Source organism: Vollenhovia emeryi, unplaced genomic scaffold (assembly GCF_000949405.1).
Source record: "Vollenhovia emeryi isolate VEMERY1.0 unplaced genomic scaffold, V.emery_V1.0 DF939180.1, whole genome shotgun sequence".
In the NCBI taxonomy this organism is placed as follows: domain Eukaryota; kingdom Metazoa; phylum Arthropoda; class Insecta; order Hymenoptera; family Formicidae; genus Vollenhovia; species Vollenhovia emeryi.
Genome location: NW_011967186.1, coordinates 202,545 through 230,370, shown reverse-complemented (window position 1 = coordinate 230,370; position 27,826 = coordinate 202,545). Strand labels below are relative to the sequence as shown.

General features: G+C 44.3%; 2 protein-coding genes across 2 annotated transcripts in view; one reads left to right on the top strand and one right to left on the bottom strand.

The window, feature by feature from the left end:
- Positions 1-381: 381 nt before the first annotated feature.
- On the top strand, positions 382-3,186 carry LOC105563070 (ADP-ribosylation factor-like protein 5B). The gene is made up of 3 exons (XM_012014362.1): positions 382-789; positions 1,871-2,315; positions 2,402-3,186. The coding sequence occupies exons 1-3, from the start codon at positions 744-746 to the stop codon at positions 2,448-2,450; spliced, it is 540 nt and encodes a 179-aa protein (XP_011869752.1). The 5' UTR covers positions 382-743; the 3' UTR covers positions 2,451-3,186.
- Positions 3,187-4,546: 1,360 nt separating this feature from the next.
- LOC105563067 (probable citrate synthase 2, mitochondrial) overlaps positions 4,547-27,826 on the bottom strand; it is a 24,193-nt gene continuing 913 nt past the window's right edge. The window contains exons 2-4 of the mRNA XM_012014356.1: positions 9,127-9,282; positions 7,166-8,089; positions 4,547-6,903 (exon numbers count right to left, since the gene is read on the bottom strand). Coding sequence (XP_011869746.1) covers positions 6,637-6,903; positions 7,166-8,089; positions 9,127-9,282 — 1,347 coding nt within the window. The 3' untranslated portion in view covers positions 4,547-6,636. The remainder of the gene's footprint in view (positions 6,904-7,165; positions 8,090-9,126; positions 9,283-27,826) is intronic.

The following is a 27,826-nucleotide window of genomic DNA, read 5'->3' as shown; positions in this document are numbered from 1 at the left end:
AATACTTTGCCATTTTCTCGATTCTTGATTTTGGCGTTTTGAAGAATGGAAATTCTCGGAAATTCAATTCTTGGAATTTTAGATAGACTATGAATTTCGGCCTCTATGGCCGATATTCATAGTCGATTCTTATTTCAATATCATCTTAAGTGTTGTCTTAAGACGCTAATACGGCTCTGTGATTGGTTGAAAACACATTAAAATTACACTTAAGATGATCTTAAATATCAGAACGGACCATGAATACTGGCCTATGAACTATCTCTCGATCGCAGCGCTGCGCACCGGCGGAAGCGTCAAACTGCAGTGCCGGGCGTCCCCTAGCGTCGCCTCGCGCAACTGATCGCCGCAGCAGCGCCCCGCTCGGGGCGTGCGGACACTCGCGTCGATCAGAAATGCAACCAGATGCAACATGTCGCGCCTCGCTCGACTGGGATAGATAGACAGGCTGTTCGCGTGCCCCGTCGATCTCTCGCCGTTCTCCGCGCGCTTCGTAGCCCCTCAGTCGTTATCGCGATCGCCGACGTCCCGCGTTCGCGTATCTTCGACGTCCCGCCCGCGATTACGATGTCGATCCGCGAGCCGACGTCACGCGTGAACGACGTCCCATCGCGGAAGCGAACGTAACCTCCCCGACAGACAATGAACCGCCCTGTTCCCGAGGCATTCTAATCCCGAGGGAGACGGCGAGCTCGTGGCGTCGAACGGACGTATTCGACTGGTTCCCGAGCTGATCGGTCAACATGGGTCTGCTGTTCGCGAAGCTGTGGAGCTTCTTCGGCAACGAAGGTGAGCATCGCGAATTTGCCTGCGATTAGTCACCCGTCCCCGTCCCTCCGCACCTTTTGTCCGCGCCCGCCGCGTACGCTTGTGATAACACGTGCGGGATTATCGTGCGCCCGATCGTCAGGCACTCGCGACGCTCGCGGCCCAACTTGATCGTGGCAGAGTCGGTCGCTCGGGTGTTCGAATGCTCGTCGATCGGAGAGTACTCTGGGTCTACGATTAAACGCGAACGCTTCACTCAAGTGTCGTTTTAAGCGTTCTCGCTCTTTGCCAGTCGCCAATTTCACCGAGAAGCCGCGCGTGTTGGTGAATTGGACGACACACCTCCTGGAAACTCTATGCCAACATTGGCCTACTTTCTCTAGTCATTAACATATGCTGCCAAATTGCACTCTCTTAGTATCAACGAGAACTTGTCGCCTGAATTTAAATTCTTGTCTGGAGATTTCTACTCCACTTTCACCGAATTTTATCCTTCGTATCCTGAGGAGTGCAAAGTTCAAAGTGGATCTTAGTAAAAATGCAGAGCTTGTAGTCGATCACACTGGCAAGACTTGAATAGTTTAGTCTACTACATGTAGAATACTATGTGTAAACTTGTAGACTTTCTACTTGTGGAATAGACTATTCAAGTCTTGCCAGTCTGATCGACTACAACCTCCGCATTTTTATTTAATTTTACCACTGGTGACTACCCTATACGAATACTTGAGCTCGTTAGATTTTAGTTTTGCATTACTTTCTGCAAGAATTTCTCGTATAAAAGTGTACAAAATTTTTTCTACGAAATTTGTCAGAATATTGCAGAGTTTGGTATCTCTTTTCAAAAGATAGTGATACAAATATGAATGCTGCCTGTATCTTTCCCTGGAAAAATAATGAGTGGATCTTGTGTCTACATCTAAAATCAAAGGAATAGAAGAAATGGGTCTCTTCACTGAATAAATTGAAAATTTATCTGTATCTTTAGAAAGGAGTCAAGATACCAAGCTCTGCAAGTGTAACTTTATATGGCAATCTAAGACTTCCAACAAGTGTCTCAGTCGTAATTACTATTGCCTGAATAGAAGTTCGTTGCTTTCAGAGCATAAAATAGTCATGGTCGGTTTGGACAACGCCGGGAAGACAACGATATTGTATCAGTTCCTGATGAACGAGGTTGTCCACACGTCTCCGACCATCGGGTCCAACGTCGAGGAGGTCGTGTGGAAGAATATTCATTTTATCATGTGGGACCTGGGCGGCCAGCAGAGTCTGCGGGCCGCGTGGTCCACTTACTACACGAACACAGAGTTCATCATCATGGTCATAGACAGCACTGACCGAGAGAGGCTCGGTGTGATTAGGGAGGAGCTGTACTCGATGCTGAACCACGAGGAATTGAGCAAGGCCAACGTTCTGGTCTACGCCAACAAGCAAGACTTGAAGGGCAGCATGACCGCCGCCGAGATTTCGAGGCAGTTGGATCTGACGTCCATCAAGAAGCACCAGTGGCATATACAGAGCTGTTGCGCCCTCACGGGAGAGGGGTAAGGGCGTTAGCGATCTGTGCACTTTTTTCTAGTTCGAAAAGAGAAGTAAGATCTAACGTGAACGACAATACGAAATGTTTCAGGCTGTACCAGGGGCTGGAGTGGATCGTCGGACGTTTAAAAAAGACATGACGTACATTATGAGAGTCGTTTATGAGTTTAACAAAATATCCAAAATGTAAAATATGTTATCGAGATAAGTTAACTATGGTAACACACTTTGACGGTTATACGAAAGAGGGGAGCAGCGCGGACGGTCACATTTCGTTAGTCATTATTTAAAGTCTCCTGGTATGACCCTCAAAGTGCATCCGGTCACCTTATTGCCGCAGCAAATGCTTGAGGAACGGGTGGACGGGTAAATTTAGCTATTTAATTGGCTGCTCACGCGATAAGAAGGAAGTTTGGTATTGCTGTACGTGACACAACAAACTTCAGCTCGTTTACAATGATCAGTAACAGCGATAAGGGAAAACGATGATTAGTGGAAATGTACAAAGCGAAATATTAAGCGTATACTGAAAGGGAAGATAATCATGTTTTGCGTCCATATATACAAAATGTACACTTGGTTAAATATCATAGTTAAATGGCCATTAAACATAGTGACAAATATCTAATTTAAGCCATTAAAAAGAAGAGGATATCGATTGCTTACGCGAATTATGTTGTCATTTGCGTGACAAGAGTGCGAGACTTCTCATCCCGTCCACCTACAGTAAAATTCTGCAGTAAAACAGGCAGGGAAAATAGATGAGGGTGGCAACTATTTGTACTCGGTTGACATACAAGAGCGCAACGGAAGTGCACCTGTGTATATAGTTTTTTATACTTCTCGTTAAGAAGGCGAGCTCTGTAAAAAAAAAAAGAATCAATGCTGAACGAGAGAAAGCAGATTTTACGACATTTCCGTACGTAAAGGTCGAGCAGGTTCATAGTGAAATAAATTGGATTGAAGAAACTTGTCAAGACAGAACGTGAAAACTGCTCTGTGATATGTGAATTCAGTTCTGAGACAGTTGTTTGCCGAATGGATCACGTAACAGATATACGGCTGACGTGACGTGCGAAAAAGGAAAACAACGAAGGATCAGTAGATAGGCTGATAAAGCCCTAAGTGGGAAGCTAACGATATCCTTTTAGCATGCAACATGTGTAATATCGCGACAGGTGAATGGGAGCTTTCAATCAAAAAACTCGCTTGTTGTCTCATTAATTCGCTTAACGATCTCAATCTGTTTCCGTTTTATTTTCCTTGGCAGTGAGGAACCTTATAAGTTTAGTAATCGACATAGCTCATTACTGTAACTGTACTAAGTGACGTTATTGTCTAAGGCGCGAAGTTTTAGTTATTTAAGAAAAACGTATCTCTTCCGCGTTCCATTCACCCGCGGTTACTGTGCACCGCCAGGATGATGGATGTACGGACGAAAGTCCGACACAAAGCAATTACCTTGTCTCCAACTCTGACAGCTGTCTCTCGTCTTTGCTTTATTTAAAATGTAAAGACTTTTATGTAGCGTTAAATACTCCAATAGGTATAATGCATTAATTATCATAGCTTTTAAAAGGAAAATTGTCAGTGTGTGCCGAGGCCTGTTATACAATACGTCGTTTGTCACTGTCAGATGTCGAGGACGTAGCCGATGGTCCAATGAGGAAATTAATTTTTTTACTCATTGGACCATCGGCTACGTCCCGACATCCGACAGCGACGTATGACTAACTGTATAACAGGCCTAAGAGATCGATGGGTGTACACAAAAATTACTGTACAGGCGTTGTCAACATGATAGCGCGGAGGGGTATAAATGCCGTCTAATGCCAGAGTGAGATCCTAACACTTAAAGGTTAACGCTAGCTTTCTCATATTGAGAAACGAGTTCTTAAATGTTGATGACACATAAAGAGTTGTATCTCCCGTGTACATTGTTTGCTCCTCGAAATTCTATGCGGGATATTATGCCGAATCTACGCTCGTCAAATTTATCCACGGACGTGTCAGTCTCTTCTATTTAACTGTAATTGTGTAAAAAATAAATTTCTGGAATATGTGCATGCGTGCGAGCGTGTATGTGCGAGTGTAAAAGTACAAGACAGGTTTTTGACGCATGTTTATGTTGCCGGAGTGAGCGCGCGCGTAAACAAAAAAAAATCGTAATTCGCTGGTTTTGTAGATTACACGGTTCGACCTACCTGTCGAATGTATCGAAATAACGATTACGGAAATCGATCAATTCTGATTTATTGGTCTTTATCTAACATAATTGTATAATATAAGCCAGGGAGACCTGTAAGACTTTAAATGAATAACAAAGGCTAAAAGTATGGGATGTCAAATAAATTAAAAATCAGTTTCTATCGATAAGAAACATACGGATCTGCTCTATTTTGTTTTCTACGATAATCCCATTCTACTTTCTAATTCTCTCTTCGTGTTTTGCATTTCGCTAGTTGTAAGTGATACATACAGGGTTTTATTGTCTTTAGATTAAGCATACTTCGGTCAGCGTTAAAATTTACAACACCCTACTGAATATCGCTCCAAAGTCTCGTTAAATTTGATCCAAAGCTTTCCGGGATTTTCGATAGAGTTGGAGTATTCAGCGATAGAAATCGCAGGCTTTCAGAACTACTCGATTGAGCGAGACATTCGCGATGCTCCGTAAATCCAAATCTCTCGAAAGAGGAAGGATCTGTCAGCCACGGTTACCTTTTGATCCATTTATTTTCACATTCGTTATAAATAATGTATGCACACACTCATTCATTCATTCTTATAACCGTGGGTCCACCACTGGTCAAGCTCCTTAATTTTACACTGAAACGTGGTTTCTCTCCGCAGTGCGACCGAGCAGCAGCACCTCGGCCGCCCGATGAGGCTATAAACGCTATTTTTAAGTCTGCTTGATCACTCTCTGAATCATTGCTCGCTGTTAAGTATTTCGCAACTACTGCAACTCGCGCGCAGCAACAGTATTTCTTTCGCCATTCTACAATCAGTTAGAATGAACTTCCTGAGGGAGGTGAGATAGTAAACTAATGGCCGGGAGATCTACTGTCTGAGCTAATTGGCACACGTTCGCCACTTGGCGTTCCGTTGCCGACTATTGCCTTGAAAACCTATCCTCTAACCGCGAACATTTGATACCGTTTCTACCGCTGGAAAATCCGTTCAATTTACGAAGGAATTCGCCTGATTGAAAGAGAAATCCATGATACACACCCGGGCAGTGCACTACTCGTGTGACGAGGCAAGACAACGTTACGGTTTCTAATTCACATTATTGCATATCCGCAACAACGTAAAAGTTGTCGGAATAATGTTCAATCTGAATTAGACTATCTTTTAGCCGCCTGAACGTTTACATTGTTTTACACGATGAATCTTAGAAGTCGCTATTTTCCACTGCCTTTGCATCGCTGAGCTAACACATTGACTATTCGCTGTAAATTTTGAGCCGTTGCGTGGCTGCTAATTTCCAGCGATAGTCGCCGTGTTGCATTGCATTGAGCGATAACTTTATTTACAATAATGCCTTACCTATTTCTGACGCGTTTCTCTATCTTGTGTGTTTCTATAAATAATAAATTCCAGAAGACACCTTTTAGATATTCAAGAGACACGTAGAAATGTCGGAAAATCTCGAAACTTAGACGTCTAAAAGCCATCCCCTGGACCTCTTGCGCTATCTTGGGTTTCCTCGCAATTTTGGCAGTTTTCACTATTGGACCAATCTACGTTTCTACTTATGTAAGCAGCTACGTTGCGAGAGCAACTTGTCCCGTTTAACTTTTACTCGCGATTGACACTTCGTAAAAATCACACGCTTAAAACAGTTCTTTTAATTACACTGTCAATTAATCAATGTCAATTATATTATAATTATCATAATTATATTATAATGTGTAAGTGTAATTACTAGATCTGTGTCGTCGCTTGTATTTAGAAGGCTATCGACAACAGGAAGAGATCTAACACAAACTCTGCCTCGTTGATACGGGACATTGATGTGTCTGCTCATAATAATTCTACATTTAGATAATACATTATTAGACGTAATTATTTGTCGTGTTTAATACCTAGCCTTGTGTCTCGTTCATTCTCTCACTCATTCTCTCCCTCACACTTTCGCGCTCTCGCACTCTCATTCGTTTGATAAGGCGTGTGCTCGTTGAGGTGTCTCGAGGTCGGTATCAAAATGATATCCTGTTAAAATTTCTGACGTCGCGATCGATGCTCAAAGCTCGAGGATCGGGACGACGAGACTTCGAGGTGATGTTGATGATTGATCATTGATCCAGTGAGAGACGGTCCTTAAGCCTTGACGGCCTTCATGAGGAGTTCGGTACTGAGGGATTTAGGCCTCTCGATAGGCAGTCCTAGGGCGCGATCCCAAACGAGGGAGGCGAGCACGCCCAACGCGCGCGACACACCAAATAGGACAGTGTAGTAGTTCATCTCCTTCATACCGTAGTACTGCAGCAGCACGCCCGAGTGCGCGTCCACGTTCGGCCATGGGTTTTTCACCTTGCCGGTCTCCAGCAAGACCGGCGGCACCACCTTGTACACTTGCGCAACGAGCTGTAAAGGAGAAAACGTTGACATTAATATCAAAACTTAACTCGGAATTAAATCAGAATATTGCTAATTCCGAAATATGGAATGTGACTATACGCAAGAAAGAGAATTAAATACTTTACAAGATTTTAAATTAATTTTTTATATCCACGGCAACATTCTTAAATGTCTAAAGAAGCGAATTAATGAGTTCCTTCATCATTTCGAGCAGAACAAAATCTTTCTACTATATTTAAAACACTCTGCAACGGAACGCGTCATTTACCTTGAACAACGGATCGTCCGGCAAATGTTTCAGCGCGAACTCCCTCTGGCAAGTGTACCTCGGATCGGTCTTCCTGAGAACGGCGTGTCCGTAACCGGGCACTACCTGACCGCTCTTGAGCGTGTTCCAGATGAACTCCTTGAGTTTTTCGTCGCTCGGACTGTCGCCGACCTGGCCGCGCAGCTTCTCCAGCCACACCAGCACTTCCTGATTCGCCAAACCGTGCAGCGGCCCGGCTAGACCGTTCATACCGGCGGCGAAGGACAGGTACGGGTCCGACAAGGCGGATCCTACCAAGTGGGTGGTGTGAGCGGACACGTTACCGCCCTCATGATCCGAATGGATCGTCAGATAGAGACGCATCAGCTCGATGAACTGCGGATTGTCATAGCCGAGCATGTTGGCGAAGTTCCAGGACCAGTCCCTGCCGGCATCGACGGAACCCAGACCCTTGCCGCCCTTGTAGATGTTGCGGTAAATGGTGGCGGCCACCACCGGCAGCTTGGCAATCAGATTCATCGAGTCCTCGTACACGGATTCCCAGTACTTGCTCTTGTGCACGCCCTTGTTGTACGCCTTGACGAACTCGCTCTCGCTGTTCAGCAGCGTGATCGCCGCGGAGAACTGCGTCATCGGGTGTAGGGTTTTGGGGAAGTTGTTGAGTGCCTTGACCACATGCTCGGGCAACGAGCTCCTGGATGCCCATTCCTGCGAGATGGCCCGCACTTGCGCGTCCGTGGGCACGTCGCCGGTGATGAGCAGCCAGAAGAGACCCTCCGGGATCGGTTCCGCGCCACCAGCCCCCTTCGGCAGGAGCTTCTGGCACTCCGGGATCGACTTGCCGCGAAAGCGGATGCCCTCCTCCGGATCCAGCACCGACGGCTCCCACACAAGGCCCTTGATGCCACGCATGCCACCGTACATCTGCACCAAAAAGAAAAGCATATTAGTCAATTGTGCAACAATCAAAGTGAAAATACTGGATAAATGTGCATAAGACCTCTAAAGCTCGCAAGTCTACTCTAATTAAATTCAATAATGTTAATAAATCATTAATACATGTATTAATTCATGTATTAATATTCAAATTTCTCGATGATCTCATTTGTGGATATCGCTAATATTTGTCATTTATTAATTAACGCTGATGACATTCTGACAGCTAAGTCATATTTAAAAAGTTATCATTAATTTATCATGCGGAGATCGATGATAAGTGAAAGCACGCAGAAAGCGATGAATGAGACACAAGTGAGATCGTCACATGCGAGCCGGCGGCTCATTCGATGACGATTAATCGTCACGCGCTGCATTCTGCTGATAGGTGGCAAAAAAAAAGACAAATTACGCTGCTTATTGACGCCGTGGCCGCATGCGACGATCAAAAATTCAACGCGTTACGGTTATCATAATCGCATAGCAGGCATGCGGGCCTTATCGAGCTGGTAACAAATAATAGCTCGTCGTATCTTTCCACATCGGAATTCGATTATTATAAATTATAATACGGTTATTATAATTGTTAATGATACCTGCGAGTATTTGTATCACTATAACCGCGACACAACTAAATTCACCCACGACAAGAAAAATATTAATTGAAGACCGCAGTGCAGGCGAAAACTCTTTTCCAAGGAAGCCAAGCAATTTTGGTAGAAACAATTCTTTCTAATCAAATCATTTAAAACCAGCGAAAATACTTGAGATTGAGTTATCATGACGACACTTTACGATAATAAAAGGAATTAGCCAATTGAGCGAGGCTTATTGTCGCCAGTGGTAATTAAACATGGGGAAGTCCTTTTTAAAAATCGACCAAGCTGGCATAAGAGCGATACATATTTAAGTTGCAACGTTTCGACCTCTTATTCGGGTCCGTTTCAAGTGCAATCTGGAAACATATTTTAAAAGTACAAAGGGAAGCTTAGCTCGCAAGTGTGGGAGAATACGGCAGTGCGTACCATGTCGACGGTGACCTCTCCGACTTTGGTGGATCCATGGTTCTTACGAAAGGCTTTGACCCGCTCCTGCTCCTTCGGGATCCTATCAGTGAGAACCCTTTTGAGATCCGTGGACGCATCGGTGAGCTGCCGCACGAAGACCGTCGACGTTATTTTCTGAAAGGAAAAGAAACTTTGACTAATAGCTGCTGAGAACAGGCCAGAGGGAAGGATCGAAAGCCGGTAATCTCAGATGTACGTCACAGGCGAGAATTGTTCGAACATATTAAAATTGAGCACGGCAGAAATTACATTATGCAGCAATATCTTGTTGACAAAAAATCTTATCTCTTTTTTTTTAATACATGGATTTCATTAAGTGTAAAGTAATTATGTACTCAATGGGGACGGTTTAATGAGATTGCTTGACAGAAAATAGATGGTAAAAAATACTGTGCTGGACAAAATTTTACACGCGAAACTTTGAATTCCTTTGGAAAAGGAACGGGAAGATCTCTCGTTCAACCTAATAAATTGAATTACGCAATTTCTGCGACTTTCGTTCTCTATCAAATATTCAACAGGCTTGGCATTTAAGATAAACGCGGCTTTCTCGAGTCTTTCTTGTCAAGTTATTTCGCAAAACATAAACGTCTGGCAATTTTTTTTTGTTTTCCGTTCTCATAAAATGCGTGACATACGCATTGTGTAAAGAATCGTCACGATGGAAGACACGCGCGGATTACGTAAAAGCGACGAACCGTTAACAATTGCTTTGTCAACGGTGCACGCGCGAGCCTGAGGTGGGTTGGTGAATTCGCAGTGGCAAATTACGATTTCGTAACTAGGACAGGAAATGTGTAAAGAACGATCGCGATTTTTTCACAGAACAGTTTCGTGCAATTTTAATGAAATACACAACATACGATCGCGACTTTTACGCGACGAATTTAATATTTTACTTTGGGGACGATGCTATATATTTGTCGACATCTATTTTTCTGAGAATGAAAAATAAACGGTAGCAGATCGATTTATCGATATCCTCATATATTCGCATTTATCCATAAAAATAAAAATTTAATGAACGGCGAGAGTCGAAGTTATCGAAAGAAGTAATCTTCAAAGTCCTTCTATTAACTTCTAGTCGATTGCGTTGCCGGTTGATATCAAAGACGATTTCAGAGAATGCGATAATTGTATTATACGTGGGATGTCACTATAGAATTATGGAGCGGCACGTTATTTTTTTTCCTGCTAAACTCGTAATCACGTAATAAATTATGCGCGACGAGGCAAAAAAAACCCGTAATCGCTTCTCATCTGGACACGCACCATCGAACGTCACGAGAAAGAACGTCAGATAAGAACGAGATCGCGAGGTCTCGGTGCCCGAGGTCATTATCAAACAGATGCGTGCCGTTCGCGGAAACGCATCGGCCAGGATTAATTCATCACGGTTCGTTCTTGAACGTAGGATAAGCATTTATCATTATCGTCTTTAACGTGATAAACGCCGCCTCAATTTAGAGCTTGGCCGGATGTCGGGGCCGGAAAACCGGAGATTCGGGATTCGCTCTGCGCGCGAGTCGCGACAAATATTTATAAATCGACGGCAGTGCTCGTGATAATGAAACCGAACAGCGGTAACGATGACAAAAGCATAGTACAACTACTGTAGGTCCACTCCGTCATTTGTTTCGTTTTCGTCGATCCCTTCTGCGCATCCGACATTGTTCTGGGCGAGAGAGAAAAGTCCCCGAGGAGAAATGAAAAGTCAAGATGACGCCAATTTGATGTCATATCGATCAAAATGTAACATAAATTTGGTTAATTTAACATCAAACTGCCGTCACCTTGACTTTTTATTTTTCTTTGGGTTGTATGTGATGTAGTGTGGCTTTGACGAGTACACACATACACACGTCGCTGGATCCTGCCCGGGTTGTATGGCGGAATACCACCATATGATCGGGGCCGACAGAGAGTGGACCTGCTACACCCTCAGAAAGGATTTCCGTTACCGAGGCAAAAAATATTCTTGGCGCATTTATATTTCTCACAACCTCATTTAGTATACACATAAGACAATGTCAAAATAAAATCAATAATTCTTATTCACCTCTATCGAATTAAAAAAGATCGACTCACTATATTGGGACGGGAGTAACTTATATAAATGTAAGTCTATATATTCTTGCGTTTAGAATCAACTTTCCCTCCATCTTACAACGCACGAAGTTGGCGCCACGATATTCGACAAAAGACGGTACACACTATTTTCTTCTAGATTAAAAAAAATTTTCATTCGAGATCAAAATATTCCTTTCTCTATAATAAATATGATTGACGCTATATTCTATTTTATGATACATTCAAGTGTAATAGCATTGGATCCGGAAATTTTTCTGTGGTTGTAGTTATTAGATAACGAGCCGCGATCTTCCACCTTTCCTCTGGACATTTCCGTCATAGTATAACGGTTATACTATGACAAAAGTAGCGGTAAAGACAAACGGCGGGGCGCGATACGCGACGGAAATGTCCAGCGGAAAGGTGGAAGATCGCGGGCCGTTATCAACGTATCGCGAATACGTGGTAGCACGCGCGTGCGGGTGCGTGGACACTGGCGGGCCACGTGACTCCGGATTACGGCATGGCACGTTCGCCAGATACCCGAGGTTGCTTAATTCTCTCTTCTTTTTTTTTCGCACGTCAAGCGAAGCGAAAGTCGCGTGATGCGGTCCGGAGCCCGCTCTTATCTTCGCGCAGCGTCGAACGCGATGCAGGCCGTGGAAGCAGAATGCCTTTTTGACGGCGCGACAAGATCGCGGACGTGTGTGTACACAGGCACGTGACGCGGCACTTCACGAGTACCTACTTATTATAATTAAGGCGAGATAAAAAGCGATAAAAAGCGAAGTCAAGACGCGAATATCGACAGCCTCGAAATGTGGAATAAAGCAATTTGTTTTAGTTGAAGAAACAATCGGATAAAAAATTTTCAAGGTATGGAAGAACTTTACAAGGTTTAGGACGCAGAGGATACTTTTTGAGTTAATGCGGGGCTGCTTGTCTTAAACTTTGTTTTATCAGAATTTTTCTTTAACTGATTGTGAGTCAAATAGCCGCCCACCTTATCTTGGTCTTTAGATAAGGGATAGATTAAAGGATTGCTCATGTAAATCAATTAATTTTAGCAAGCATGTTATATGTCTTTAATGCACGACATGCGAGAAATCCTTGTTGCGCTTTTTGTAGTGGCGAGATATTCGAGATGTCCAGATATTATGTTCAGATAACTAAACAGGTGCTTAAGTAATCAGTTCACTGGATAGAAAAGAACATTGCTAGCAATAAGAAAATATTCTGTAAAACCGGACTCTATTTCTTATTACTTTTGTTCGCATCTCTGACGTCGATAGACGGTAATTACTAATCAATTTACTTATTACTAATTGTTTTTCGTCCGTGGCATATCGTTAGGTGTCTTATCAAAGCAGCTGTAACGCGGCAAGTCTGGTTTAAAAGTTAGACTGTCATACACTGAAAGTCCATAACGATTGCTGAGATGTATCTTCCAGAGCAAACTCCACCGGAAAATCATAAATTAAGTCATTAATTTCCCACCATCCTTTCAAAATTATTACAAAACGACCGAGTATTATACAGCGAAATACACTGACAAGACAAAACGAACCTTGACAAAGTGTCTGTCCTTTAAAAAGAAATTACATAGAGAAATGCCACGAATGTAAATTTACGCAAAACACAGAGGTAGGAAATACAGAACAAAAAAAAACAACGCAGCATATCGAGACCAGACTTTCGCGAAGTATCTCGACTAGTTTGAATTAAAATATTACAATTATTATAGTCGATACAAACAAACGCCGAAGAAGACAAACGTTCGTTACACATCGTTAGATTCGTTACTGTTTTAAATGTTAAGACTAATATGATAGCGCATTAACTATCCAAAACCTTTTAAAACCAACATTGCTCGTGAATCTAATTGGCCTATTTAAATTTAAATTTATTACAATTATGTTACGTGCACAATAAATAGATTTGATTCCAAAGTTCAAGCTCTCTTCTTCTGCCCCTCTGAACGGGCGGTCTTAAATTTGCATAAAGAAGAAACCGAGTAGATCGCGCGTCATATGTCGCGTATCGCCGTAGTGCACCTTTAAATTCGAGGGGCTCGGTTCAAAGATCGTTTCTCGCCGCGCGCTCTTATCATCGTCTACCCGATAGCGCACGCTCCACGCTATTTTTTACGTAAACGCGTGGTAACGCGATTACGTAGCGCCGAGGCAATTCGTCCGACGCCGAGGCGTGCACTTGAATGCAATCCCGTCGGCGGCCTTGACCCTTGCATGAGAAGCGCGCGAATAGTGTCCTTTCGACGAGACATTCTCGCGACGTGATCTCGATCAGCGCACGCTCGGAAAAGATTTGGCCAAAGCTTCGCCGAGAGACGACAATTGAGTAACAAGGCTGCTCGATGCGCGACTCGAACAATATATTTTACGCTGTAGCCACTTACTCTCTAAAATTCGATCAGTGGATTATCACTGAAAACAGTGAGTATTCGCTGATTCACACTCTGGGGGAAAAAAAGACAGCAGCCCATTTTGGGGCCCACAATTAGTAATCGAATTATTTGGACTGTACGTAACTCTACTCTGGGAACAATTTTGACCGTGTTTCTTGTAGTTAGGCAACTTAACATTTCGGTTAGTGCCTCTTAAATGAAAATTATCTGTGCGTTACTGAATACCGACAGAACTAATTGAGAGAATTGATTAGTACTTATTACTCTAAAATCTTGGGATATAGATAGAATAGCTAATTGCGATTTTTAGTTACGCGGGGTAAAATTCGTAAAAGATCAGAGTGTTACGAACAATCCAAATAATTCGATTACTAATTGTGGGCCCCAAAATGGGTTGCTAACTGTCTTCCTTTTCGCACAGCAGTCATAAGTATAGCACTGAATAATTCAGTGCTACACTTACCTGTGACTGTTCTCGGTGAAACTGCACTGACAGACTTATAGGCCTGGTTTTTCATTTTCTGGCTAACTAGAAGTTAGTCGATTCTGTGTCTCCTTAGATAATGACATAAACAAAGAGATGGAGAGTAGACTAACTTCTGGTTAACAATTGAGAAAATGAAAAACTGGGCCTTAGAGAGTACAGTTTAATTTTTTAAAGAAACGCCCGAGGGATGCAAGTGCATCAACGATAATATTTTTGCGGCCAGGCATTGTCGTTGGATAGCACGCGAGACCTAGGCAGCGAGCCAATGGCACGGCTAAAAATAAAAGGACTTCGGTTTGACGTGCAATTCGGGTTACCGTGCGCGACGCGAGCGTGATAAGGGGATCGATGCCAAAGCGTCGAAGAGGCTCTCTAGTCCCCGCCGTAAAAACGCAACTTTATGTATTTCCAGAGATCCATTTACAATGTCAGGGATTTCGGAGCCTGAGGAAAGTGATGCAACGAAGATAAATGATAGCGCAGTCTCAACGATAAATTTTATCGCCCGCGATAATCGCATTATCCACGGCGTAATTATCGCTTCGATCTTTAATTAGTGATAACTGACTAGTCGAGGATGCGTAAAAAATATCAGCGTAACTTCTTATTCGAGAAATGCGCGTCGACCTGCCGAGATTCCATTTCGAGGTCGAGCCGCGGGTCGATGGAACAATTGGAGAACGTTCGGAGGTCAATTATGCGTGCAGCAAATATGATTAACCCTTTAAAATATGCGTTTAACCTACTCAATTGGCGGTAATCGTATTAGGGGGGACAAGATACCCACGATGACGCCCAAGTATGTTAGAAGAAACAGACCGAGGCTCGCGAAGCAGCTCGCCGTCCAACTTGACACCCTCCCGCGGACGCATCGCGAAACGCGAAACGCGAGATCGGTATCGGGTTTAATTGCGAGCGACGCGCAGCGATATCGATGTTTATCGCGTGGGAGATAACGCCGCGGATTACAGACACGAGCTGGCTTCGCGTATCAGAACGCTACACGGCTCGCTTTTCAATAGATTCCGACTGCGAGTACGCGAAAGAGTTGCAGGTACGACGCAACACAATGCAATTTATAAAGTAACTTTCCCAACCATGCGCGAAACACTGAAAAGAAAGCTAGCGAAACGCGGGGCCAGACTCGCGAATAATAACAGCTGATAAAATTTTCAATGAGTCTCTGGACCGTCTCTGGCGCGTGTTAATCAAGTTTAGTCTCGCAGGGGTAAAGTTCACTGTGTAACTTCTCGCGCATGTAGATTATGGTCTTGCTATTTACATGACATAATTATAAGCTATACGAATTACAGTAGCCTTTTGTAATTGGACTTTTTTTTTAGGAATCCATCGCGCTCGTGTTTGGCCTGTATTCTGACTCCTGTTTTATCGATAAAAACACTTCCAAAACACCGCTAATAAGCCTTCTGATTGACTTTTATCGATAAAAGAGGATTCAGAATACGGACCTTTGTGTTTTCTAATTACATTTCCGTAGCTGACTGCGAAATTGCGCTGTGTAGATGCAATTTATTAATTCCCCGGTTTCTAAAACGGTATCAAATTTAAATGACGAGATGTTCCGAAGCGGCATTTTAAATACAGATAAAAGTCCACTATTATGAGATAGGCTCCTAATGTGAGACAGCGGAGTTTCGTTGCGAAAAAAGACTTGTGATTGAATATGAACGTTGAGAACCTGCTATCCCGTATTGGAATCCTATCTCATAATAGAGAACTTTACCTATTTGAAAAATTAATAATATTTATCGTGTACTTCCAAAGTCGATCTGCACACAGACGGCAACAGAGAATCCGTATAGCTCCTCGCGCTTTTCGGCAGATCGCATTACATGCTTTGTAATTATATACATTGTAATAAATGTCGACCTCATTTGTGTCACCCGGAAGACGAACGATAAGAGCTTCCAACACTCACATACGCGCGCGTACGACGTCCTCTGGACATATGTACGTCGCCGTCATCGACACGTGGCAAAAATCATATCTCGCACGAAAATAATTTCTTCTTCCGCTGCTGCAGATAATTACACGCGTTCCAAGATTCCTTTTAGAAAATCGACCGTTAATAAATTTAATCGTATCGCTGACGAACGATTTTCCTCTAGTATTTTCCTAATCACGGCAGGAGGGGGAAGACGGGGAATCCTACTAACCGACATCCTGTACAAGAATCTCGATGTGTAATCTGCTGCCGCAGATGTAAATCTGCGATGTCAAGATATCACGATACAACGAAGTGATTCACGTTGTATTTCTAGAAATGTACGCCGCCGCCGAACGACGGGGAAATAGCGAGACATAATAGAGACGTCTCCTCTCACTTATTATTATGTCAATAGACGCATCGATCATGCTGACTGTCCAGTGATAAACTCGTACGACTCGCGTATCGATGACGGTCCCCGAGGGAGGACCGTGCACGAGCGCCGATAGGTTTCTGGTTGGCAGGCTCGTCGCTGCCACAGGATGACGGGATTATCGTCCCACATGCGCTGACATCGACACATTTGACGTCATTTTATGGGCCGCCACTTTGTACCGTGACTCGCATGCTCACGTCCGCGATTATCTCCTTTCGCGCGTATAAAACTACTTCCGATCGTAAAAATTCAATTGTCGTGGAGCGGGATCCGTGATACGTCGCCCGCTCCGATAAGGAATATTCGCGCACTCTCAATAATCTGCGACCTGGTAACATACTTCTTATCAAGGATAAAACGGACTGCTCGCTTTTCCACGTAGATTAATATCAAGCTCAATTAAAGTAACGCGCAAACCGTTTAAATCGTTTAAATTATTAATACGTAGGCGCGATTGAGTAGTAATTTCAGTTTGGAGAGACTCTAGAGTTGCAATGCGGCACCAACTACGAAAATCTTTGTACCCGTGCAATAGGCACAGTAGCAAAATATTTAGCCGTCACGACTAAAAATATTATAGCTGTCCATATTTCGCAACTGAAACTTAGCTGCCACGTGCAGTGGTTAGCTACATTTGTCTTTCCGTGTATTATAGCCACTTTAATGTGGCGTTTACAATGAGATTTCAAGACGTAAGATTTCGGAAATTGACCAATCACAGCCGAGTATTCCCCCTTCACGTTCGACTATAATTAATTTCTTAAATCTTACGTCTTAGGGCTGATGGTTTCACAAACATCGGTTAACTGCTAACCGGAGGTTAATCGACTCTCTGTCTCTTCTTAGATAATAAGATAGAAAAAGATAGAGAGTTGACTGAACTCTGGATAACAGTTAACCGACGTTTGTAAAACTGGCCCTTAAAGTCTCACGATAGTCGCCGCATTAGAGGCGCTTTTATTGACAAAAGAGGGTTCAGAATACGGGCCATAAATGGCGCTTGGTTTCCTCCAGGGACATAGTATATCTAGACCGAGCGTTTGCCTTTATTTGAGCAGTGGGGGGTAGAGGTTCACGTAAAAGAGGACCAAACTCCTGTTTCACGCTACTTCGTTCTCTCACGTCTGCATGCGAACGAGAGAGAACGAAATAGCACGAAACTGAGTTTGTCCTTTTCCACGTGAACACCTCTACCCCCACTGCTCAATGCTCGGTCTAGATATCTATGGTTTCCTCATTCTATAACCTGCATCCAATTTATCTTTGTAATTCCACGCTGCCACCAGTTATCACTGTGCATACATAAACTATATCTCGCTGCCAGATATCTTCATCGATGGACTTTGGGTGCGTGCGAGACGATTTTGCGACTCCCAAGTCTGCGCGATCGGATCAGACTTGGACCGGCGATCGCAGCGAGCGCGCGATCAGATCATCGGTACCGAAGGAAAAGCCGAACGGCGCGAGCTTACACGGACGGCGAATATTAAATCGGTCCTCGGCGAGAATCAATATATCCGCTCGCTATTTCGGGATTAATCGACCTATACCGCGCGCGCTGTATTCTTCATGAAAACTACACGATCCGGCCTGTTTATCCGACTGACACGATTGCCCGGTTTTCCCACCTCGCAAACCCTTCCGTCACGGAATATTAAGTCGCTTTCTCGAGGTCATCGAGATACGAGAAAGGAATCGTATCGCGGCTGTGATACATAATTTCTACAGGGAAATCACGGAAATTAGCATGCAATTAGCATAATGCATCATGCGTTACTGATAAAAAATATTCATGCACGCGTTGCGCGACGCAGAAATAAGTAATCAAGAACAATGTACGTCTGAAAAGATCAAGTTACACGCTGTGTAAACTGTACGCTATCTAACGATACGTGTATAAACGGAGCTCGCGAATCTGTTGCAGCAGGGCGCATCTTCGTTTAAACTTCGAAATTAAAAGTCCGCGTTTTTCCAGTCGGTTACGCCACACGTTCGTACAAAAACAAACCGACCCGGGAGCAAAAGTGGAAGCACCGAGGTAACCCCAACCGGTTTGCCGACCAAGGTCGTAGACCTTGGTCAGGTCTGAGTTCTTTCCACGGTACGGATCCGCATTATGCGGCACGAGAGAGTTTCCCGTTCACTTCTTCAAAGAAAATTAGGCGAAAAAGCCACGTCGACCGTTAAGAATTAAAAGAAATTCGAGAAGGATAAAAAGTAGAGATCGTGACGAACAGAATAAAAAAATTCTAACGGTAGGACAAACGATTTAATTCCTCAAGGTATAATTTTATTAATTCAATAAGGTTCTAAAAAGTCTTTTACTCGCGACCATTTCCCGCACGATCGTAAGTAAACTAGATACCGGTTTGGTTTCTACAAGAAAATTACGTTTCTGCAAGTCTACTGTTTCGAATTCGCGGTCCTTTCATTACACTCGCGTTACTAGAATTCCACTTTTATGCGGATTGAATTCTTGTCGCATAGCGACAATAGTAATAGAGTTCCTTGACGCTGGACAAGTTATTATATGATTGGACAGACCGAACTCAAGTCGCGTTTAATCTAAAAAATTCTTCGCACGTACAGTTACGTCACTGTACACACGTGTTTCTGTACAACATACGTTTCTACGCTTCAAAAATTTACCGGCAATGTACGATTATACGGTGTACATAATTTATCAATTTGCACGAATTTTTTAAAATGTTTATTGACTATAAAACCTTTTTCAACTAGGCACTATTTTTAGAAATATCTTTATGACAGTTTGCTCTCGAAGTTGGAGAAAGGAGACGAGGGGGGGGGGGGAGTTAAAACTACATATCTCTTGACAAATTCGATAAAGAAAGCGATAAAGCAATTTAGTGGATTTGTGTTTGCGATCTTGACGCACTCGGCCTTAATCAGATCAAGACGAATGGCACGGCCGATTAATTGCCGGCAAATCATGTGGGCCAGATGTGATAACGGCACACTCGTTATCGCCAATTGCGCAACCGGCCTGTTCTGAAGGGCATTATCAGTGAAACGCAGCCGCAAGTCGCGATTATCCAATTCTTCACGCGCCACATAATCGAATGGCGCTAAACGAGCAGGTTGTCTGACAACGAGACGTTGTCCTTTTTGCATCGTAAATTTCGCACGTACGCCGAATAAATTCGCATTTATCAATTATACCGACGTTCCGGTTCTTTCATAAACTTCTCGTACGCCGGAAGTATAATGCGGAATCTCGGAATAACAACCACAGCTAACATGATCGAAATTGTCTGTTACAATTAATACGCAGGGAAGGGCGATAAGAGCCAAACGTAAGTTTCGTAAATCTTGACAAATTCATCGAACTATTCCGATCGATGTCTTCAACGGCATGATGCAGAAAGTGACGTGGTATTAAAAAAAAAGAACGTGATAAAACGCACCTTAGTCACTTGTTTAAATTTCTTTCGCGGCAAAACAACACGTCACCGGGTAGCGGCACCAATTTCGACCAGCTCGCTGTCGTCGTCGTCGTCGGCATATGCAAACGCAATTTTTATCGCGCGGGAACAATAAATCAGAGAACACTCGCTCAGAACATATGCGTCAATATTTAACCATGCCCTTAATAACCAAAGTGAGATAACATCTTCCGTTATCTCCGAGTTGACATTTGCGTTACAAAGAAAGATTAGACCACTGTACGGTTTTTAAAAAGTACACATGTAAACACATATATACGGAGTGTGTATACATTTCTGTGTGTGCTCCAAGTATTGATTGATTAATAGTCCTCGATGCAGCTCTCCCGATGCATCGAGTAAGGCCGAGTCGATTTGCATACAGCAAACATTCCCCTTCTCTCCTCCTCCTCCCCCCCTTCTTTCTCTCTCTTCCTCTTTCTATCTCTCTATTTCTCTAAGGCTTTTAATTTTAAAACCGTGACATAACTGAGGCCGTTAAAAATAGCATAAATCCCGATTTGCGGCTGCTCACTAGGTCTCCAAGAGACACCCCACAATTAAGACATCGTGGGAACTTCAACTGCAGACTTGTGTCTCGTAGAAAAAAAAACGATGTCTATTACGGCTCGTCGAGGAGTGATAGAGATTTCTAAGGAGAGGGGGGGGGGTGGAAAAAAGCCGCCTTGGAAAATACGTGATGACAGCGAAATGCGGCGCTGTGACACGCGAGTCAGGTCAAGTGGAAGGATCTAATAATGAACGGCGCGTTCCGGCGTGAAATGGACGAATCGCCCCTGAAATAGTTCGTTACGCGACGCAGGCCATCGCGCGACGTCGGCATTAGATAACAGGTGAGACGTATAATGCACAGACACACCGCGCGACAAGAAAGTTACGTCAAGCCTGCCAAGAATCGCGATATAATAAATTCACTCGAGCACCTCCGTGTGTCTCATTTCCTCGTTCGTCATTCAAATATGCAACGATAAGTATTACAAGATCGGCAGCGCGGATTACTGACCTACGAGTCTACCGAGAGGAACGAAGGGAAAAAAAATTCGACCTGCTCGCTTACGTAACGACAGAACCGCGCGAATTCTCGGAGGCGCGTGCGGTCCGGAACTCGAGCGTTGACGCAAGCCCGGGTCTATTTTAAATACCGAGATTTCCGATCGACCCTCGGGGGATGATTTAGCGATCAGGATTTAACGATCGGACGAACTGTACGAAAATTTCATGTAAAATTACAACTTATTGCAGTAGGTGATATTGCGACCATCTGCTAGGTGTATATTTGCGTACGTCAGTAAACCTTGTAGATAAACTTCTACCTTACATAATTGCCTTTAATTGTGGAAATTTTACAATCCCTTGTAATTTTTCATCAAACATGAAGTATTTATACAACGGAGAGTAAAAAACCGATTTTTTTGTAAAAGCACACAATCAAGAAAGTCCTCGATACAACTTTCCTGGGGATTTATGGGTGGCTTTATATATTTTCGTCATTAACCTGTTCAGGACAGGCCGGTGTCCCTGTAAGGACCAGACCTTTTATTTCGGAAAAACCCCCATTCTGAAGACAGTTGCCCGTAATAACTGCAGAAAGTTATTGCCATTTTCGGCAGTAGGTGTACACTTTTTTCGAGGTGCGATGAACCCCTTGGCCCGAGCCTTGGCCCGTATTCTGAATCCTCTTTTATCGATGAGAGCGCCTGTAAAAGTGGCCTGTGGCCAATCAGAAGTCTTATCAGCCAGTTTCACAAACGTCGGTTAACTGCTAACCGAAGGTTAATTGATTCTCTGTTCTTTTTCTAGATAATAAGATAGAAAAAGATAGGGAGTTGACTGAACTCTGGTTAACAGTTAACCAACGTTTGTGAAACTGGCCCTTAGAGGTGCTTTTATTAATAAAAGAGGGTTCAGAAAACGGGTCTTTTTTTTTCAGTGCAGGGCAACTCGGCCCAGTTAGAGAGCCGGCGGACGCGGCAGGGTTACGGCCGATGTGGATTACGGGGACAGCAGGCGGGGGCAGGGGGCGGATTTTCGGCCTCGAGATCGCCGCTAAAATTAGCCCAGCGCCTTGCAAAACCGCTCTCAATGGACGTTCCGCGCCGCGGCCGAGACGAAGGGGAGAGACCCGAGAGTCGAGTACCCCGCGCGATCTTATTCCGCGCCACGTGCCCGCGCAAGAGCTCCGGCTTCTATGTATGCGTGCACGTGTGCAACCAGTTGTGCAACTCGGCGATATTATTTTCTCATTACGAGCGGAAAAAAAACCGCCGTTTCCTGAGAAAAGTGGAATCCGCGCGAGTGTTACGTCACCTTCGTTACATGCTCGAGAGTTCAAGTCTCTCGAATGGGTCATTATAAATGTTTAAGAGCAAAAAGAAGAGAGAATTGACCCTGACGAATTGCTGGATATCGGGATTCGTCGGTCGGGCTTCTCGTCGTCCGTCGTGTATTATTACATGATTACAGGGTTGGGAAAGTTACTTTACGAAAGTATCTAGTTACAGTTTCTTCGCTAAAAATGTACCTACTTACAGTTACCAATTCTGACAAGTGACGCGTTACAGTTACTTATAAAGCAACGAATCATTACTTTGCAATTATTTTCTTGCAATGAAAATAAAACTATCAAATTTGCATTTAAATTGTAAAGCGTTGATGAAGGCGTTTACGCAAACGCAAGGCCTGATGCAATCTCTGTACCCACAGAAAAAAATTTCCGGATCCAATGCTATTACACTTCAATATATCATAAAATAGGATCGATATAGAGCCAATCATATTTCTTATACAGAAAGGAATATTTGTTGCGAAAAATATTACCTCAGCCAGGGTTTGCACCTGGACCTCCCCTACACTCTCGGCGTCTCAGCAATTCGACCGCCGAGGCATAGGGTATGATAATGTCTGTCGCAATAACAGTATAAAGTTGTTGTCTACGCGCAAAATTACAACTGAGTTAAGTTGCAGTCACAGACGGAGAAAAAGTAACGAAGTTAAGTTAGAGTTACCAAAAAAGTAACTGTAACTTCGTTACGAGTAACGAGTCACTGTCCAACCCTGCATGATTACGAAGAAATTAGCCGCTTCGATATCGATCGTAATTCAATTAGAACACGCCCGCTCGTCCCGCCGTTCAGAGCGTCTTCTGTTCTAGGAGCGTGTCGCGACACGTTCGGAGATGCGCGTTGCAAGTCGCGACGCGGACGCCGGAGACGATTTCAATGTTAGGTAACGTAAATACGGAACATTGTATTTTCAGGGACTCTGCAATTATACCCGTCATTGAAATGCTCCAAATTCAAGGGGACAACCACTAGCTAAAATGTTGTACCACCGATTACACGATTTCATTTGATTTCATACGATTTCATCTGAGATTACAAATAATCTCATCCAATTGCAAATAATTTCCTTATATGCACGTTTAAAAATATGTAACGTTGTTAAACCTCAAAGATTTGCTATTAGACTTGCTCAAAATATATTTCTCTTATTTTACCAATATGTATTTGCTTGTAGAGGTAATTTCAGTTAAGATTGTAGTATTCGATCACGTGTTTCCTTGCTTCCCACTTCTCGGCCACCCTGTATAGAACGGTTTCGCGGAGTCACGCGACGCGTGTCACTCGGGACGAGTACACGCGCGAGCTGATTTCAAATGTGCATGCGTAAGGACGTGTCGACACGCATTGCGTAATCGCGCGCGAAAATGATTTTCCCCATGCCTCAGGTGGGATCAGGTGTCACGAGCTCGAACTCAACCGCGGGAGATCCGCGAGTCCCCACGTTCGTTCTTTCTTGAAAGAGAGAAAGGGGCGGAGGGAGAAAGAGAGGGGAAAGCGTACGAGCGAGCGAGAGAAAAGGAGAAAGAGCCACAGTGCGCACACCATGGACATAATATATCTAGACCGAGCCTTTATTTGACCAGTGGGGGGTAGAGGTTCACGTAGAAAAGGACAAACTCTGTTTTGTACTATTTCGTTCTCTCTCGTTCACATGCGAACAAGAGAGAGCGAAGTAGCACAAAATAGAGACCCTGTGATCAGAGACTGGCCATAAGAGTTCGTCAAGCTCGCATTCCTGCGAGCCTGTGTTTCTCTCTCACTCGCGGGAATTTGACGAACTCTTATGGCCAGTCTCTGATCGCAGGGTCTCTAGCACAAAACAGAGTTTGTCCTTTTCTACGTGAACCTCTACCCCCACTGCCCAGTGCTCGGTCTAGCTATATTATGTCTATGGCGCGCACACAATGCGGCTTTGTCCCTTTCTGAAGGGACGACAGTTAGAAAGAGACAAAGCTACTCGCTTTTAGCATTTTTACTATAGCGTAAGATACAGAATTGACCCCCAGATTCATGACGTTGTTTATTAAAAAAACTTGGCGCTGCTAAACCAAATGTTAAATCCTCCCTTACAAAAATGTTACTCTTTCTTTTGTGCATACGTGTGCGTGTACGAGCGTGTGTTATGGATTAGGGATTAGAATTAATTGTAAGTTTAGACTGTACATTTCAGCGGTTCAGCAGCGCCAAGGTTTTTTAATAAACAATACTGTCATGAATCAGGATCGATGTGTCCCACAATTAAATTAGACAAGGCGATCTTTTAATCAATATAAATCGCCACCGTCCAACGCTCGCTGCTTTCGGTGGCATCGTGGAAGAAACACGAGCGGCGAAGCGCGCGATTAGCTGACGTTTGCATTTCCGATTATCGGCGTTGCGCGCTTGCTAAGTCAAACCTTGGTAGCCCCGCTAAAACGTTCGTTGTGCAAGTATCGTAAATAATGTCGCAGTTAATACCGAACGCGGGCCGTGCGCGCAGGTGCGTGTATCATTAGTTCTCGCAGATGAAGATAGCGCGGGATCGTTCCTACCTGAGACTATCAGTCGGCAGGTGAAAAGAGTAATTAGCGTAACGTGTATATTAATTAGACTCAAGGATCCGGTTGCCTAACGACTTGTTAAAAATGCCGTCTCATTAACGCACTTAATGCATTGCATTATTTCTTCGTGCTCGAATTCAAATATGTTGAGATATAAATGTACACCGTGTATACCTTTTACTCCCCCGTTTACGTTCATTTCGAGGTTCATTTTATCCAGTATAAAGTGTAACAATGGCCGCGTTCAGCAGGAAAAAGCTGTTTTGCAACTGTTGCAAAAATCCTGAATCTAATTGGCGCGTGCTCTTAATTGCGGCAGAATCCAAGAGCATACTCCAATCAACTTTACGAATTTTGCAACTGTTGCGAAGCAGCTTTTTCTGCTGAACGCGGTCAATAATTCATCGAACACTCGGCCAAGTACAAAGCTGGTACTACACTTGTCGCGCGACAAATTTTTCAAGCGTGTTGACCGGCCGCTGATTAGAAAAATTTGCCGTGCGACAAACGCAATAGCCTTTAAAGGCCATTCTACAATTGCGTAAACGTAATTGTAGGGTTGTAGGAGTAGAAGTAGTGGTAAGTGTTGTACAACAAAGTAATATACAATAAAGTGAGATACGTCATAATTGAAGTGAATAATTGGTAAATTGTTACGTCCTACGTCGTTGCAGTCGTGAAAGATGAAGTTCAGCCATGCTTTACAACAGGCTTTACAATCGGAAATGCTAGTTTAAAACTGTGTTTTACAACACTGTACAACCGCTAACAACCACGTTTACGCAATTGTAGAATGGCCTTAAAAAGCGTATCCAAGCCACGCGCCACTCGCGTTACGTTTACGCCGAAAATGTGACTCACGCTGCCATTAAATTCCCATTACCATGTAAACGTCGCGCGGGATTTCCCTTCGCGTGTGAAACCTCGTTCCAACTAGTAGGAGAAAAAAAAACCGCGGATACTACAGAACCCATTAGCGCGGACGAAAGCCGCGTCGTCCGCGGGGAACGGCGGAGCCGGTGTCTCGGGACATTCCCGGATCGATCGGCCGCGCGCTGGCGAACGCGGTGCACTTTGCGGTGCATGCGACGCCGCGAGTCGCGCCGCGCCGGAGGCCTCGGCGGCGAGGAGACGCGTGGCATCGGCCGCCCGCGGATCGATCGGCTTAGACGCTTAGAGGCGCAGGGGATCCCCCTTATGCAACGCTCCGCGGCGCGCTCCCCCGAGTTCGACGTCGGGGCCTCCGCGACGGGATCCGAAAAAAACAGACTCTCCCGTAACGGAAGGGGGAATTCCTCGAGCACGCGTGCTACACCCTCGGTCTTTCGGACACCGCGCGCACGCGAGGTTAATCTCGACGCCGACTGAGCTCCCTGGAGAAAAGTCTCCGAGGCGAAATAGAGCCGTGGCATTTCGTCCCGGGCCTCATCGGCTCTCTCTCTCTCTCTCTCTCTCTCTCTCTCTCTCTCTCTCTCTCTCTCTCTCTCTCTCTCTCTCGCTCTATCTCTCTCCCTCTTTCTCTCTTTCTCCGCTCCTCTCTCACCCTACGTCAGCGTCGAATTAAATCCTACCTGGAAATCGTCATCGTCCTTCGGCGTCGCGCGAACCTTTCGTTCGGAATCGCACGGGCGAATTAGCTGGTAATTGTTGTCCTCGAAAAGAGAGAAAACGAATTATATACTCCCCACTCCTCGGCCCTACTACCTGGCGTGGAGAATTTATTCAGGTATACACGGAGCAAGCCGAAAGTCCACGGTGTGTCATCTAACTGCCATCCGGCGTCATTAATACGACATTAATTCGACGTTACGCCGCGCGCCGAATGACACAGGGAGCTCTTGCGAAAAGGAACGCATTCACGGCCGTGAAATTTGATAGTGAAATCCTCGGTAAGTTTGGTTCATAAAACTTCGAAAACCTTTCGCACTCGTGGCGAGATGATTTCTTCTTTTTCCCCACTTTGACACACGGAACACTAAAGTCTCTAGGTTATTTAATTCCAACGATCTCCGAATTCTTAAAATTGAGACTTGTTCGATCTTTTCAACTGGGAACTGCATTATCCAAATCACCCGAGTCAATGACCGCTAAAGCCCGGCGAACGACGGTAATAAATTCAATAAGATAACTAACGGTATATATCACGCGTGTCGCGCTTTTTTATTCTCAAATTTATGTGGCTGTGGAAAGAAACGTGGAACTAACGGTCGCCGATGCAACCTGCGTACCCCATCGAAACTTGAATTAATTAATTCATACTACAGGCAAATATCTCCTGACTTTTAGACACACCGACGAATAAAGGGTTAATTCGAGCTGGAACTCGAGGGCGTGCATAATCGCCTCTCGCTCCGCTCTTCGTCTCGCGCGCGAAAGAGAGAGAGAGAGAGAGAGGGGAAGGGAGGGAGGGAGAGAAAAAAAGGAGGGGGAGAAAAAGAATCGAGGGAGCTGGACACTGGGAGTTTAATTTAGTGTCCGAGTGCACGCGGCCTCGGTATAAATATTTTTATTTATCCGAATGACGGCGGGCCGCGGAAATAAGCCGGTAATTTACGTCCACGGACGGGGCGGGTGCTCCGGTGGGAATTTTTCGGCGATTTATGGGATTCCGGCGCGACCACGAAAGTCGGAGAATTAAGGAGCACATTGTGCACGGTGGCGAATCATTCGATAAACACGCGGATTAGGATATTCGGAGGAGACGCCAAAAGAGACTCCGCCCCCTTCTGTCTTTTCTCTCGTCACTCTCAGTCCTCGTCTTTCCGTCGGAAACCCGAGGCGAAATTTTGGTACCGCTCTGACACTTTTAAGGATAATTTACACCTCAGCTGATCTATACACCTGCATAGGCCAGCGATAACCTACCTTGATGACATTATATTTTTTTTACTCCTCCCTTGAGTCTTTAATTCTAAAAATTTACTTCAGCTCCTACCTAAAAGGACC